The 18,270-nt window shown below is 34.5% G+C and overlaps 1 protein-coding gene across 10 annotated transcripts in view; it reads left to right on the top strand.

Moving 5' to 3' along the window:
- SCAPER (S-phase cyclin A associated protein in the ER) overlaps positions 1-18,270 on the top strand; it is a 488,938-nt gene that overhangs the window by 208,188 nt on the left and 262,480 nt on the right. For all 10 annotated transcript variants that reach the window (XM_081291797.1, XM_081291798.1, XM_081291789.1 and 7 more), the window contains one exon: positions 16,754-16,890. In XM_081291797.1, coding sequence (XP_081147923.1) covers positions 16,754-16,890 — 137 coding nt within the window. The remainder of the gene's footprint in view (positions 1-16,753; positions 16,891-18,270) is intronic.

Below are 18,270 nucleotides of genomic sequence, written 5' to 3'. Positions count from 1 at the left end.
ATTATAAGTCTTGGTTCAATATAGCTGAACCATTTCTAGTGGCAGTATTGAGCTCAGAACTTTCTCAGTCTTCACAGCATGATAAATTAATAAGTATGTTGAACTCTGGTCCTTTCTTTGAGTCATCTGTTAAACCTTAGATTAGATCAGAAAGAAACATCAGAATCTGCAAAAGAAGGCTTTTCCTCATACATCATTTCCATCTACCAGAAAACTGATGGAGTATTTGTAATTGTCACTGAGTGGCAAGGGGACAGATGGTGTACTGTCATCTGATCAGAAGATGACCTTTTCTCTTTTGTATGGTGTCTGTTTCACAGTATTTCATTAGCTTCATTTTTCTTATCTGTCACTCCAAACAATATAATACATAGATTGTAATTGATAAAAAACATAAGTGTATCCTACATCCATAGAAAGGAATCTTAACACATTTGAATCTTTTATCATTTGAATCTTAATTTAAAAGGCTTATGTAGTTTAAAATGTTGTCATTGCCAAATGAGTAATTTTTCCAAACTAAGCCAACTCAGTGGGCATCATTTTGATAAAAGGCATTGTATTTCAGACTTTCTCAAATTTATTGTTTGAGAAATTTTTAAACTTTATTTAAATATAAAGAAACTTCCTAAACTTTTAATTTTATATTTTGAATCATTTCTTGACCACTTGCTTGAATTCTCTCATTAGGTCATCACCAGGGAAACATTGGTAAATGACGTCATGTGTGCCAACCTCTGATAATTTTACCAGTTTCTTGAATCTCTGAACACCCTCATTTTAATATTAATTAACAATTTTTTCTCTGTGGTGCTTTCATTTTTGAATAGTGTTTGGATAATATCAGTAGTTTGATATAGCTAATGCCATCCAAAAGAAGTGATTACAAATCAGCTTTAAAGAGTTCCTCTGAACTCATCTAGAGGATTATTTACTTCAGTAGTTTTATGGAGGAATGATCCAGATCAAAAGAATCGTTTACTACAGATTCTTTTGGTTTTATTCTGAATTAAAGTGACATCTAGAGATTCACATTTCTCTTGAACTATAGAGTTAACATAAACCCCTGACAAAGAGTAGGTGTTGAGTTACATTTTAGTAAGTTAAGCTAAATAAAATTATTTTAAATATGCTTTATCTATGAGGATGCTATTCAAAATATACGGTAAAGTACTGTCTGAAAATGTCATTTTTTTGTTGTTGTCGTTTTCAGTATTTTTTAGTTGTTGATGGACCTTCATTTATTTATTTGTTTATTTTTATACAGTGCTGAGGATCGAACCCAAGGTCTCACACATGCTCGCATGTGCTCTACCACTGAGCCACAACCCCAGCTCCTCATGTTGTTTTTGATTGACTATTCCTATATTTTCTCCTTCTCCCAACTTTCCATCTTCTTCCAGTTCTTTCGATCTCAAATACATTCATCTCCTTCCTACCCTCCTACATCTTCATCTTCCTTCACTTTTCTTATTCTCCTCCTCATCCAATGAAATAAGAACTACAGGTTCCAACCCCTCAGGTCTCTAACCCTTCCGGGTTTTCCTATGACAGTAAGTTTCTATTAAAGAACACTTTTGATTTTCAAATAAAAAATACATTTATATTATTGTTAATGATTTTTTTATTTTTTCAAAGTATTCATTTAAATCCCTTTTTAATATATATTTTTATTTGTAGATGGAACACAAATCCTTTATTTTACGTATTTATTTTTATGTGGTTCTGAGGTTTGAACACAGGCCTCAAATGTACTAGGCAAGTGGTCTACCACTGAGCTACAACTGCAGCCCCATATAAGTCCTTTTGATCTGTGAAGAATAACGTCCTTAAAAATTCTCAGTTGTAAACTTTAAATATTTAAAATATTGTTTTAAAAATGGGAAGTAGAATATTTACTTTGTGCTATATTTTATGAAACATGCTTATTTTGAGGCAACATTTTTGAGAGAGCTTTAAAAATGGAAGTTTACTAAAATTCTATATTTTTATATTTTTCTACTTATGCTATTTTTAGAACTTTTACATTGCTTCCCAAAGATTGTGAACCTATCCATACCTCATTTTTTATGTCTTTTTTATTAAAAATAAGGAAATATGGGAGGCTTAGGAAGAATTTGATAGAATATCAAGGTCATAAACCTTGGTATGAATTATTTCATTTAATATAGTAAATTATGTTGGAAAGGCCAGTGCTTTCGTCTAGTATGCCATAAAAGGTAATTAAAAGAATAAGAAGGATATAAACTTTGATGAGATCATGTCTGCATAGGTATTAGTTTTCTTATATCTATTTGTTATTTTAGAATTTAGTCTACATGTAATTAGCCATCTTTAATTAGCTTTTGTGCTTGTTGCAGTGATATTTAAAATCTTAGAAAAAGGGACTTTAGAATTATTTGAGCTCTTTATTCTATTTGTTAAGAACAATTAATTAACTCAATTACAATTTTTCTACTGTAGGCATTTAAGCAATCCCAGGGTTTCTATTTGTTTCTTCAGCTATTTAACAGTTAAGGGAAATTCCTTAAAATAACAAATTTATATATACTTTTAAAATTAAGGAAAGGATTATCTGTGAGGATACAGTGAGAATCGATGCTTTCCTGGGCACATAGGTGCCCAGGCATTGTGCAGGTATACTATATTCTGGACCTACTCTAGTGAGAGTAACTTTACAACCTCTTAGCTAGTGGATAGATCCTGCTGGTGCACTTCATGTCTTGAGAGATTTGATTGTGAAATTAGGTTAAGAGCATTTGAAGTTTCATATAAAACTAGCTCCAGAAAGCAGAACATGACTCTTTTGATAAGCACTGCCACTTAGGAGTTTCAGGTAGTTGGCAGTTAATTTTTGCCCTGTTGCGTAACCTCAGACATAAGAGAACCAGGATAGGAAGGCAATGAATCTTATGTCAGTAAAGCACCTCTTCATTATTTTTACATTCTAAACAAGATTGTTTTTTCCTTTTAAGTTTCAAACTTGTAATATATGCTTTCAGTATTTGAATGGTGAACCCAAATGTACCAATTTGATTTTAAGTTCAGCTGGAGAAATATGAATGTTGTAATTTCACTTACTGTTTTGTTAAGGCAAATTAGGAATTTTAAATTTTTTTGTGCATGTTATTAGTCCTCATGAAATGACTATCTTTTAAACTGGTTGTTGTGGTTAGTTTTTAACAGGTAACAAAAGACAGAATAGTATGTACTCACTACCCAACTTTACAATGACAAATTCAGGCGAATTGTGACTCATTGACATTTCATTCAATCTTCTGGAATCTTGTTTGAAGCCAATTCCAGATAGCATTTCAGAATGACTTCTTTTTATAGAGACTTTCTTTCTGCTTTTGAAAGTGATATTCTTTTTTAAGATTTTTTTTAAGATGGACACAATATCTTTATTTATTTTATTTATTTTTTATGTGGTGCTGAGGATCCAACCCAGTGCCTCACATGTGCAAGGCAAGTGCTCGACCACTGAGCTAAAAACCCAGCCCCTGAAAGTGATAGGTTTTAAACTTCCTCTTTTCCAATAAGAATTTATCAGTTATTTAGTGAAAATTTTAATACTCTGACCCTTTTTGCACACATTTATATATTAAGTATTAATATTTATACTTGACCCTTTTTGCACACACATTTATATAATTAAATACCCAAAGTAGATATTTTTATATATGGATTTTTTTGCATAATTGCACTATTTAGGCTGTTGTAAAAACATGCAAAATATAGTGGTATTAAGATGTTTATTTCTTACAGTACAGTTCTGTGGTAAGCAGAAAAATTGGTCAGGGTAACTTTTTGTGATATGTTTTTTCAAAAACCTATTTTTATTTCTGTGACCCCCTAAGATTGCTGTTTTCTTCATGATCAGAGCTATGTTATAGTTTTGTTTTCAACTTGCAGAAAAGGAAGAAGGTAAATTGATGATGATGATGATGATGATGATTGTTATTATTTTATACTGAGGATTGACCCAGTGCTTATGCTCAACAAGTTCTCTATCATTTATTGAGTATCACTAAGTTGCTAAGGCTGACTTTGAACTTGCTGTCCTCCCATCTCAACTTCTGGTCACTGGGATTACAGGTGTTCATCACTATGCCTGATTAAATAAATGGATCTTAAAAACACTGTGTGTTCATTTTCTATTTATGAGTACGCAGTCACCTGGCCACCTCTGACTAAAAAAGGGATTAGGAAATGCAGTCCCTAGTGAAGAAATTAAGTTAATTGATAACAGCTCTATTAGTGTGGAGTCTGGTATAGTACACTATTTTCTCCATCCTAATTTCTGCCTACCAGCAAGTGAATCTAGAGACTCGGTCAGAGTCAGGTTTGATCATTTGATAAAACTATAATTAGAGTTGTTTTTTCATTGGGCTAAATATTATATCTGATTGTCTTCCTTTTTGTGGATCCCTGTATCCACTGATGATAGTCAGTACCTAGATCCATTAATTCATGGATTTGGGAATACTTTAATTGTATATTTTTATTTTCACATATTTGTAGTACATTTAAAGATGTTTTTAAGTGAGTGGTACACTTTGTATGGGGAGTACAGTGTTAATTTTCAAAATAACAAATTGGTTCCCTGTTGGATAACAACAAGGATGTCTGGTGTGTGTGTGTGTGTGTGTGTGTGTGCGCGCGTGCACATGCACATAATTATGAATGCATGAATTTAAATACTTTTGATTTAAAGCTGAAATTACATTTTAGTTGTGGGAGCCTCTTAAAGTTTGTTTTTAAGCCCTTTGATGTTGTCATAACCAAATTTGATAGTTTCCTTTCTTTAGACTTGTCATCAGCCATTTTGATAGGAGCTCTAGTTAATTTTACTGAGAAATGATATTCAGATGCATCATCGGGGTTTTTATTACTGTTGGGTTGGTATTTGTGACTAAAATCAGGAAATTAATAAAATATACATGACATGTATGTGTATGTCATATAATATGTACACACTTGCATATACACACATATATACATACTCACACTGTGTATACATTTGTGTATGTATATGTATGTCCCTTGCTTTGGTTTTCTTCTTTTCAAGGATTCTTATTGTATCTTGCATCTTTGCCTATCTTTAGCATTTCCGTTTAGTCTCTAATAATTTTTCTTTAGTCTTGTTTTTTTCCTTCTCACATTTTGAGACTTAAAAAAAACCTATTTTATTTTAGTTGTATTTGGACACAATTCCTTTATTGTATTTTTATGTGGGGCTGAAGATCAAACCTAGCACCCCACACATGCTAGGCAAGTGCTCTACTGCTGAGCCACAACCCCAGCCTTTATTTTAGGCTTTATTTATTGTATTTATTCATTCCTGTGTGTTCAGTTTTTCATTTCTTAAGTGGTTTCTTTTATTTTTGCAATCTTTGAATTTATGATCTAATTTCTGAATGTTTTGAATTTTAAAATTGTGATTTATATTTCTCTAATACCTTATACAATTTTTATATATTTCATTTTGAAAAAGAAGGTTACATTTTTTAACATATTTTCTTTTAGATGTTGATGGACCTTTATTTTATTCATTTATGTATATGCAGTGCTGAGAGTCAAACCCAGTGCCTCACACATGCTAGGCAAGTGCTTTACCACTGAGCCACAACTCCAGCCCCAAAGGTTATATTTTGATTGCAGTTTTTTTTTTCGTTTGTTTTCTTGGTAAAGTTACTGTTCTTCTTTTTAAAATTTTTAAAATTGATTTTTAAAAAATAAATATCAGCATAATGCATTTCAATTCTTATTACACATACACAACACAGTTTTGCCTATCTCTGATTATATATAAAGTATGTTCACACCAATTTATATCTTTATACATGTACTTTGGATAATGATGTCCATCACATTCCACCATCCTTGCTAATCCCCTGCCCCCTCCTTTTTCCTCCCACCTCTGCCCTATCTAGAGTTCATCTATTCCTCCCATACTCCCCCTCCCTACCCCACTATGAATTGGCTTCCTTATATCAGAGAAAAGATTTGGCATTTGTTTTTTGGGATTGAGTAACTTCACTTAGCATTATCTTCTCCAGTGCCATCCATTTACGTGCAAATGCCATGATTTTATTCTCTTTTATTCCTGAGTAAAATTCCATTGTGTATATATGCCACATATTTTTTTTAACCATTCATCTACTGAAGGGCATCTAGGTTGGTTCCACAGGTTAGTTATTGTGAACTGTGCTGCTGTAAACATTGATGTGGCTGTGTCCCTGTAGTATGCTGTTTTTAAGTCTTTTGAGTGTAGACCGATGAGAGGGATAGCTGGGTCAAATGGTGGTTCCATTCCCAGTTTTCCCAGAAATCTTCATACTGCTTTCCTTATTGGCTGCACCAATTTGCAGTCCCACCAGCAATGTATGAGTGTACCCTTTTCCCCACATCCTCATTAACACTTGTTGTTTGTCTTTGTAATAGCTGCCATTCTGACTGGAGTGAGATGATATCTTAGAGTAGTTTTGACTTGCATTTCTCTAATTGCTAGAGATGATGATTGTATATCCTCTTCTGAGAAGTTTCTGTTCAGATCCTTGGCCCATTTATTGATTGGGTTATTTGGGGTTTTTTGGTGCTTGGCTTTTTGAGTTTTTTATATACCCTAGAGATTAGTGCTCAATCTAATATGTGAAGGGTAAAAATTTGCTCCCAGAATGTAGGTTCTGTATTCACCTCACAGATTATTTAACTCTTAGTTTGATTCCATCCCATTTCTTGATTCTTGGTTTTAATTCTTGTGCTACACGAGTCTTATTAAGAAAGTTGGGGCCTAATCTCACATGATGAAGATTAGGGCCTACTTTTTCTTCTGTTAGACACAGAGTCTCTGGTTTGATTCCTAGCTCCTTGATCTACTTTGAATTAAGTTTTGTGCATGGTGAGAGGTAGGGGTTTAATTTCATTTTGTTGCATATGGATTTCCAGTTTTCCCAGCACCATTTATTGAGGAGGCCATCTTTTCTCCAATGCATGTTTTTGGTGCCTTTGTCTAATATAAGATAATTGTAATTTTGTGGGTAGTCTCTGAGTCCTCTATTCTGTACCATTGGTCTACTGGTCTGTTTGGTGCCAATTCCATGCTGTTTTTGTTACTATTGCTCTGTATTGTAGTTTAAGTTTTGGTATAGCATTACCACCTGCTTCACTCTTTTTGCTAAGGATTGCTTTAGCTATTCTGGGTCTTTTATTTTTCCAAATAAATGTCATGACTGCTTTTTCTATTTTCATGAGGAATATCATTGGGATTTTGATCGGGATTGCATTAAACCTGTATAATGCTTTTGGTAGTATGTTCATTTTGATAATATTAACTCTGCCTATCCAAGAGCAAGGTAAATCTTTCCATCTTCTAAGGTCTTCTTTGATTTCTTTCTTTAGGGTCCTGAAATTTTCATTATATAGATCTTTCACCTCTTTTGTTAATACCCAAGTTTTTTTTTTTTTTTGAGGCTATTGGGGTAATTTTTCTCATTTCCCTCTCAGAGGATTTGTCACTGATACATAGAAATACTTTGATTTATGAGTGTTGATTTTATATCCAGCTACTTTGCTGAATTCATTTACTAGTTCTAGAAGTTTTCTAGTGGAACTTTTTGGGTCTTCTAGGTATAGAATCATATCATCATCAAATAGTGCTAATTTAAGTTCTTCTTTTCCTATGTGTATCCCTTTAATTTCTTTTGTCTAATTGCTCTGGCCAGTGTTTCAAGAACTATTTTAAATAGAAGTGGTGAAATAGGGCATCCCTGTCTTATTCTAGTTTTTAGAGGGAATGCCTTCAGTTTTTCTCCATTTAGAATGATGTTGGCCTGAGGCTTAGTGTAGATAACCTTTACAATGTTGAGATATATTCCTGTTATCCCTTTTTTCCCCTAGTGTTAATATGAAGAGGTGCTGTATTTTGTCAAATGATTATATTTGAGATGATTATATGATTCTTATCTTTGAGTCTATTTTGTGATGAATTACATTTATTGATTTCTGTATGTTGAACCAACCTTGCATCCCTGGGATGAATCCCACTTTATCATGGTGCATGATCTTTTTGGTACTTTTTTGTATTCTATTTGCCAGAATTTTATTGAGAATTTTTGCATCTATAGTCATTATAGATATTGGTCCAAAATTTTATTTCTTTGATGTGTCTTTGCTTGATAGATATTCCAAACAAAGTTGAATAAAGAAACTATAGAACTCAATAATATAATCAATAACTTAGACTTATCTGACATACATAGCATGTATCAACCAGCATCAAACGGATACACTTTCTTCTCAGCAGCACATCGATCCTTTTCTAAAATAGACCCTATAATATGCCACAAAGCAACTCTTAGCAAGTATTTGCTATCATGCATTTTATCAGATCATAATGGAATGAAATTGGAAATCAATGACAAAATAAAAAATAAAAATTCCTCCAACACCTGGATACTAAACAATATGTTACTGAATGAACAATGGGTTGCAGAAGACATCGAGGAGATTAAAAAATTCTTAGAGGTAAATGAGAACATAGAAACAACATATTGAAATCTCTGGGACACTATGAAAGCAGTACCAAGAGGAAAGTTCATTGCATGGAGTTCTTTCCTTAAAAGAAGAAAAAGTCAACAAATAAATGACTTCACATTACATCTCAAAGCCCTAGAAAAAGAAGAACAAATGAACAACAAAAACAGAAGGCAAGAAATAATTAAAGTTAGAGCTGCAATCAATGAAATCGAAACAAAAGAAACAGTTGAAAAAATTGACAAAACAAAAAGTTGGTTCTTTGAAAAAATAAATTGACAGACCCTTACCTAAGCTAAAAAAGAGGAGTAGAGAGGAACTCAAATTTCCAGCATACCTGATGAAAAAGGTCACATCACAACAGACACTATAGAAATACAGAAGATAATTAGAAATTATTTTGAAAACTTATACTCCAATAAAATAGAAGACATTGAAGGCATCAACAAATTTCTTAAGTCATATGATTTGCCCAGATTGAGCCAGGAAGATATACACAATTTAAAAACAGACCAATATCAAGTGATGAAATAGAAGATGCCATCAGAAGCCTACCAACTGAGAAAAGCCTAGGACCGGATAGATACACGAAACCTTTAAAGAACTCTTTTGTTAATTTTTTAAAAAATAACTTTGGTGCTTGGTGTGGTGGCCCACACCTATAATTCCAGTGTTTCTGGAGGCTGAGGCAGGAGATTGAGAGTTCAAAGCCAGCTTTAGCAAAAGCGAGGCGCTAAACAACTTAGACCCTGTCTCTAAATAAAATACCAAATAGGGCTGGGGATGTGGCTCCATGGTCAAGTGCCCCTGAGTTCAATCCCTGGTACCAAAAAATTTTAAAAATAAATAACTTTGGCATTGACCTTGTTACTTTTCTTCTGCTTATTTTAACATGAAATTAGTTGAATCAAGCTTTTAGGAGGAGATTGATTAAGGGTAGCTATTCTAACTTCATAGAACTCCTGTTACATTGTTTTTGTGGAGTATAGAGTAGTGTGCTTTCTGAAATTTCCTGGTTCTGTTTCCCTGTTCTGCTTTTATCTAGTCATTTTTTCGTTTGTTATTCCTGTTTTGCTCAATTTAAATTCCTTTTCCAGCATTTTCTCCTGTGAGGACCCTCTTCTGGAAGGAAACCTAAACTGTTCAGTTTTGAAAGTTCAGAGGGACTGCCCTCCATGCAGACATTCTTAATGGCAGGCATTGTTCACTCAACTGTAATTGGTCAAAATTCCTCTCACTTTTAGATGCTGTTCTTACATTGGCCTGTTGAAATCTTCACTGAATAACTGTTCCTTTTTTAGGATTTGTTTGTTCCGATATCCATTGTTCACCTGTTGTTTGCCTCTTGTTGCTGCTACAGTGACACTGAACCCCTACTGATGTAATGGTAGTTTGTCTGCACCAACTTCTTTTGGGGGGTTATGGGAATTTCTTGTCACTTATTTTTGTTGTAAATATTTTTATAGGTTTTGCATTCCTATCTGATTGCTCTTTTTGTTTTTACATAGGGATCAGAGAGAATCTAAAACTAAATTAAAATTGGGGTTTGGGAATATATATTTTTATGTATGTATTTGTGTGTGTTTGTGTGTGTGTGTGTGTGTGTGTGTGTGTATGCAGAGAGAGAGAAGGAGAGGGGGACGGGAGGAGAGAAAAATTGGGTCTCAAGGAGTGCCCTTGAACTTTGAGAATGAAGGAAATTCCCACGAACCATTGGAATACAGAAAACACTCATGAATTTTTGCAACTTGTAAGCAACCCAGCCTATGCCCTTAACTTTTGTCCTAGACTCATGACCTTGCCTACGAAAATTTTGTAACTTGTGGGCATTGCACAAGTGCTGGGAAAACTGGCAAAAATTGCATTACTCTATTCAGCTCCACTTCCAGTCCAGCCCCTAACTACTGCCCTTGTATAAGTATTGGAACCCAAAATTGAGGACCTTTTTCCTCTCAAGATAGTCTACATTCTCCCTTGAAAGTCTTTCTGCTTTCTTGTATAAATTTCTCTCTCTGATTAGCACATGATGAAATTCTTTTCCATCATGTACTGCAAGGACCTCACTTGACCCGAATCTAGTTTCCTTTTCCTGCAACTCCTCAGACTTCCAGTGATACTACCTCTACAAATGCTACCATCTTCTCAGATTCCTGCTTTATGAGAATTTTACTAATAACTTCCTTATGAAGATACACCATAATTTACTCAACCATTGCCTCAAAGTTGGAAAACCTTTTTATATGCTTGACATGGTCTTAAGGAACCATGTCAAAACTTCCTGTTTAATCCAGTCACAGATTTAATAGAGAGATACAACTGTTAATTATTCTGTGTTGCACCCAACAATGCATCCTTTTTTTTTATAAGAGCAAAATACAAAAAACAAATACATCAAAAAAGGAAATATAGTGTACAACTAGAAAATTGAAAAATTGTGCTCTAAATGTGTAGCATGAATTAAATTGCATTCTGCCATCATATATAACAAATTAGAATAAACAAATGATTAAAAAAGGAAATATATAAAAACTTTAAATGTGTTTACAGAAAGTTGGACAAATGATTCATTCTGTCACAGAAGACAAAGTACAAACATGATCGAGTGTGCTGATTCCAGTTTTTCAGCTACCAAACGGATTTAGAATAGGAACAGTAGGTAAACCACTAGAAAATCACTTAGGGGTACATAATTCTCATTTTGTCATTTGGGAATAATTTTCAGAAGCCTTAAAAATATGTGCAGTCTATAACCCAGGAATTTCATTTCTCTGCTTTGATCATAATGGAATAGTTGACTTTTTGTTAAAATATTAACTATAGGACTATTTATTATATTGAAAATTTTAAATTATTCATGTGTGAAACAGTAAGGTATTAAGGAAATTATATATATTGATGAAATGGAATACTTTATAGCCACTAGCTTATGTTACAGAATATTATTTAATGATAAGAATATGTATTTAGCCAGGCAAGATGGTGCACATCTGTAATCCCAGCAGCTTAGGAGGCTGAGACAGAAGGATCACAAGGTCAAAGCCAGTTTCAGCAAAAGCGAGGTGCTAAGCAACTCGGTGAGATCCTGTTCTCAGTAAAATACAAAATAGGGCTGGGGATGTGGCTCAGTGGTTGAGGGCTCCTCAGGTCAATTCCTGCTACCAAATATACATACACACACACATTTAGAACATCAGGGGAAAAGAAGGTCCCAAAATGTTCTAAGTGGTTATTCCAATTTCTGTAAGAATATTTATTCAAAATATGTCTCCAGAAGGGTACCCTATAAAATATTAGGTTTGTTTTGGGTATTAGAATTATAGGTTTTCTTCTTTAACTTTATTTTCTATAATTACATGAGTTATTTTTGAATTAAAGTTATTAAGACAATATATTCTCAGTTATTTTTAGTTTTGAGATTTAAAACAAGTTAATGTAATTTTAATACATGGTATGTGTATATATTTGTACATATGAATCCATGTGTAAACGTGTAATAAAAAAGTGTGATTCTTGATAGTTCTAGATAGAATTCAAATTTCCTGGGTAAAGCCTGGCATTGTGTATGAGGATACTTTATGGGTTCTCTTAGATGTGTAAGTGACATTTTTATGTACACCTAGATATAGTATAATTGATCTTTCACAAAGCTGAATAAGTCATTTAGAATATTCCTTTTCCTTGTGTGGGGGATAAATTATATGTTAGAGACTAGCCTGCATGAGTAGTGCTGAGGAAGGGAATGTGTAATAGTGAAAAAACATGGTCTTGTAAAAGCCAGGGTGTGGTGGTTTTTACTTTCAGGTTTGTAACCATGGGCACAATAACACGCCCTTTGAGACTTGCATCTATAAGCAACTGTATTTGTTAAGCATCTGTAAAATGTAAACATATTGTCACCTGTTCTATGATGTTATGAAAATTACAGGAAATAATGTGTATAATTTATCCAGCCCTTTGCTAATCCCATAGTAAGTGTTCAATAAATGATAATGTGGGTGGTAACTTCACAAATGATTTGCATTATACCATGTATCCTTGGTAGTTAAAGGAAGAGGTCCCTCCCCTCCACTCTTTCTTTATCTCCTCTATTTTCTGTTTGAAAAGAAAGAACTGGATTATTTTTTTCAAGTTGTGTGTGCACTCGGGTGGGCGCAAGAACACTTAAAACTTTTAGTGCTAAATACAAAAGTATATTATATAATAGGTCAGGTTTATTAAAGAAAATAATTCTCCTTGTGAGAAAATATTTTCCTTTGGTTATGAGATTTTTATTTTGGTTTGGTTTTTGATAGATTGATGATTTGAAAAGTGGACATGGTTCTATTGCTCAAACACATTTCCAGCTGTTTCTTTAAGGTAGTAGTCAAGAGTATAGGTTGCATAATCATCCTGTCAAGGTTTTAATTTGGATTCTGTCACTTTACTATCTGCAATTAGTCATGATTTTGACCTTCTACCTTTGGACAAGATTTAAGTCTGTTTGTATCTCAGTTTTCTCATAGTTAAAATGGAGGTAATAAAAATATGTGCCTTCTAAGTGTAGGTCTTTGAGCTCAATAAGTGATTTTTTTTTTTTGAGGGAGGGTTACGGGGAGGTGGGGATTGAACTCAGGGGTGCTTGACCACAGAGCCTCATCCCCAGCCCTATTTTGTGTTTTATTTAGAGACAGGGTCTCAACCTACTTGCTTAGCGCCTTGCTTTTGTTGAGGCTGTCTTTGAACTCAGGTTCTTCTGCCTCAGCTTTCTGAGCCACTGGATTATAGGTGTGCACTGCTGCACCCGGTGTTAAATAAATGATTTTATATAAAGCACTTAGCTCAATGTATATTGCATAATAAACTCTTATAAATATTATTATTACATTACTCTCTTTTTATTCCTTCATTTAGTTTATGCATATTGGGGCCTGCCATATGCCGGGCACATTCCTAGACACAAAAACATATGTGAATAAAACAAAGACAATGCCCTTGTGAAAGTTATATTCTCATATAGGAGACTGCAAATGAATATGTGAGGGGTTGGCAAGTTCTCTAAAGAAAAAATAAATAGAATAAGAATATATTAAATAATATAGGGTATTAATTAAGATTGAGTTTTCATTTTTGCTCAGACCAGGCATATTTCTGCAAGAATAATATTCTTGGCCAAAGGCAAAAAAGTCATGGATAGTAATATGTCTAATGAATGTGAGGAACTACAAGAGGACCATTGTGAATGTAGTTTTAGTAAAGAAGGGAGAGGGTGGTATAAGATAATGCTCGAGAGGTCAATGTTGTAGTGTAAGGGTCTGGCGAATGTCGGAGGAAGAGACCACCAAGAGACCGACTCATGCAACAGCAAAAGGGAGTTTATTGAGGATCCAATCCAGTGCGCTGGGGCTCCAGGCTCACTCAAGAAGGGAGAGCGGCCAAGAGCCCCGAGCAGGGATTGAGCAGTGCTTAAGTACACTTTTTTAGGGAGGGCAGGGGCTTTACATACATCACAGTCTCCTTTAACAAATCACCATACACCGCGGGAAAATCAAACAACAATTCCCAAACATGATTAGTACATTCATTGGCGGGAACAGGTCGGGCGGGGGTGATAGGTCATTCTGAAGGAGGGGATACATTCAAACTGATTGGTTTGGGCCCTGAATGCCTATGTGCCAAACTGCACAGGGTCCAGGTTATTTAACAACTAAATGGTCAGTACCGGGCATTGTCTTAACTGCCTCAGGAATTTCAGGTTCTGTGTGCAGTTCAGAAACTTTACAATACCTAGTCCTTTACATTTTAACTCGGGCTTTGCAGCTTAGAAACTTTACCCTTTCAGTAGGTCTTTGGAAATCATGGAAGGAATTTGTATTTTACCCTAAGTGTAATGAGAAAGCAAGTTTTGTTAAAAGGAATGATGTGATTTGATGTATACCTTAAAAAATGAATGGTTCCTTTTATAGAGAAAAAATTTGTAAGTCAAATTAGAAACTAAGAGACCAATTAAGAGACTATACAGATGGTTACTTAAAACTAGTGATGGTGGTAGAGAAGTGGAGGGATTTGGGGATGAGTTTTGGGTTGTATTTCATAAAAGAATTGCGTTGATGGAAAAATTACTTTGGAGATTTTGATGATGGACATTCTTTACCTAAGTGGAAAGTTTGAGGACATTTTTTATTTTTTAAAGAGAGAGAATTTTTTAATGTTTATTTTTTAGTTTTCGGTGGACACAACATCTTTGTTTGTATGTTGTGCTGAGGATTGAACCCGGGCCGCACGCATGCCAGGCGAGCGCACTACTGCTTGAGCCACATCCCCAGCCCAATGAGGACATATTTTTCTGTACATGAATGGAATTTAGGAGAGAGGTCAGGACTAGGGATAAAAATTGGAGTAGTGTCCTTGTATACACAATATTTTATTTTATTTTATTTTATTTTTTTTTTTAAAGAGAGAGTGAGAGAGGGAGAGAAAGAAAGAGAGAGAATTTTTAATATTTATTTTTTAGTTCTCGGCGGACACAACATCTTTGTTGGTATGTGGTGCTGAGGATCGAACCCGGGCCGCACGCATGCCAGGCGAGCGCGCTACCGCTTGAGCCACATCCCCAACCCTATACACAATATTTTAAATCACTGCCCTTGATGAATGAATTAGATTGAGAAGAGCACATCTGTGGTGATTGCTTTGGTATGTTGCAATATTTGGAGATCAAGAAGAGGAAAAGGATCCAGCAAAGAGACTTAGAAGAAATAGCCAGTGAATTAGGAGGACATTGATGTAAGAAGCATAGAGAAGAAAACGTCAGGGAGGCCGAAGTGATCTGTAAGAGACAGATGAGAGCTGAGAGTTAGCCATTGGTGACAGAGACAGTTTACAGAGTAAGTATGGTAAGCCAAAGTTAGACTGAAAAGAGTTCAGGAGAGAATAAGATTTAAGTGAAGACAGAGAGGATATACATTCAACACATTTTGGTACAAAAGGGTAGCTGAAGTGGCATATACAAGGATTCTTTTGAGGTGATTTCAGTAAAAAGAATTTTAGCAGAAAGTTAATAATCAATGATGCTGAAAATAAGAAGCATATCCATATATATGGGGAAAAAGGAATAGGATCCAGTCTACTATAAAGGACTTGGCCCTAGATAAGAACTTGAGTGTAGAAGGAGAAAAAGCATAAAGGCACAGGTCCATATTGGTTGTTAAATTTGACCATGAGAGAATATGGAAGTTCTCTTCTGAATAATGCTGTTGTTGTCAGCAAAATAAGCATGCTATTGAACTGAGAGTTGGAACTGAGAGTTGGAAGTAGGGAATAAGAGGTATTGAAAATTTGAAGAGAAGTCTAAAATAATTTCTAGGAAGGTGAGTGTGTGTGAATTGACCAGACTAAGTCTGCTTTGTTACCTCGCAATTCTAGAGCTCACTTGAGGTATAATGTCATAAACTTAAAGTAAGAACAGTCAGTGTGATTTGCAATTATAGCCATGTTAATTTGCTCTAGATATAGACACAGAATAGGTAGAGATATGGATTTAGGATTGGAATTTTGCCATGCAGGTACAAAAGAAGAGAGGGGCAAAGGAATTGAGTATCTGCAGTTTTGCAGTTAACATGATAAACCAGAAAATCTGTAAGATGGATGAGGAGGGAAATGGGTCACATTCTATCTACTCCCGCCAAACTGTTGTCAATACCACATTTTACTTTCTTATCTCTGAGATATATTTCCTGAGATTACCCTTTTGCCTTCTGCCTTTGTACCCTATTTACATCCCCAATAGATGCATACACACTGGACATCTGTGTGTTCAAATTCTATTCATATTCAAAGGATAGTGGTCACAATGCTTCCTTCTTAAAGTCTTCCCTCCTTACCCCTGGTGAACAGTCATCTTATTTTGAATTTCTATAGCAATTTAAATCTCTAATTGGATAACTGCTTTGTATTATAATTTTGTGTGATGTCTTACCTCTTACACATAGTGATATTATAAACAGGGACTATCCTTGAATTCTTAGCATTTAGCTGGTGTTCAGTGAATGTTTGATGAGTTAGTGAAAATCTTAAATAAAAAAAAACAATGTCATGGACATTTTCCAAAGTAATTCTAGAAACTAGTATTTCATAGAGACTACTTTTAGTTTCATCTGCATAATCTTGTATATTCACTAGTTTGTAGAAATCCTGTTTTATTTTAAAATAATCACCATTTTATTAATTTATCTTGCAGGAGCATCTTTCCTTGAAGAAGTATATTGTTGACATTGTAGTTGAAAGTACAGTTCCACCAGAGCCTTTGAAAGATGGAGAAGAGCGGCAAAAAAATAAAAAGAAAGCCAAAAAGATAAAAGCACGGATGAACTCCAGGTATCTTGAGTATTCTTAAAAACAATACAAAACAAAAACTCTGTGTGATGTATCCTTTAATGTAAATCTGAGGAAGATAAAAAAAATTAAGTTGTTTGTTTTAAGAAAGCTTTGGAAATAACACTGATGAGCCTAATTTATAGCCACTTTCTTTGATTGAGAAAGAAAACTGCATATCGATCTAAAGCCCTTGCTTTCACCTGATAAGAGCTCTTCTTATAATTGGATGCCAAAGCCCTGCCAAACTTGTGCCTCCTCCAGCATACAATAGTACATTTAAGTATGTGTAAACCAAGCCTATTTTTCTTTCCAACTATTGATTTTTAAATGATGTATCAAAGAAAATCAATAGCAATCAACAAATAGAAGTCTGCTGGCTGTAGTGTCAACCCCCGATGACTGAGTGTAATCAATTTGGTTGCCTGTCACAACAAAAAAAAAGATCAAGAAATATCTTAGAATGGAAAGTGAGTTGTCAGACCTGTAGTTTATCATCGGCCTCCAAAGCGACATCTGAATATCAGACAGCCATGTAGTCGATCATTACTTCACAAGCTTTGAGTGTCATCTGATGACTTATGTGTGTTGTTTGAAACCTTAGCTATTTGAGGAAGAGTATTCTGAATATGCCCTTAGATTTTTATTTCAAAACATCTCAAAGATAGAAAAGCTTGACTCATGGGATTATAAAAATATAGAACTAGAAGGATGGTGAATGATGCAGTTACCTCTTTGTAGTTTCATGTCCAGATTTGAATCTTTCAAGGTATCCACTTCATCTTACAGTATCAAGGATGCCTTGAGAGTGTTCTTTTATATGAAGAATAGAAAAGGCTTTCTTGGTTATTTCTGAACTCATGTTTTTCCTAAGAATAGTTTTAACAGTTTACTTCAGGGTATTACTGACTTTGATTTCTAGTTTATGCTAAGAACTTGCTGACCTCCTGACACATGAATACTTTAGACCCTTTCTTTGGTTCCCATTTCTTCTTCATGTACACATTCTCTTGGTGAGCTCACTTAATCCTGTGACTTTACATACTTTGTAGTTGCTGATGACTACCCATTTAATATCTTCACTCAAATTTATTATGTCCAAAAAACCTGTACTGTCTTCCTCCCCCAAAACCCTACTTCATCTCCTAGTTTTCTCTATATTAGTAAATGATACTGTAGTTTAATTGACTAGGTCCCAACTAGTTAAAGTCATCCTTTACCTCTCTCTTTCTAGTACACTTTGCATTAGATCCATCTGCAAGAGATGTTAGGTTTGCCTTAAAGTATATTCAGAATTTAACTATTTTAACTTCACTGCTTTCCCCAAATCCAAGCTTCCACCATCTCTCACCTGAGTGTTGTAGTAGTTCTCTGACTACTCCT

This window comes from Spermophilus citellus (assembly GCF_964194105.1).
Source record: "Spermophilus citellus genome assembly, chromosome: 4".
In the NCBI taxonomy this organism is placed as follows: domain Eukaryota; kingdom Metazoa; phylum Chordata; class Mammalia; order Rodentia; family Sciuridae; genus Spermophilus; species Spermophilus citellus.
This window is presented reverse-complemented; position numbering and strand designations above follow the sequence as displayed.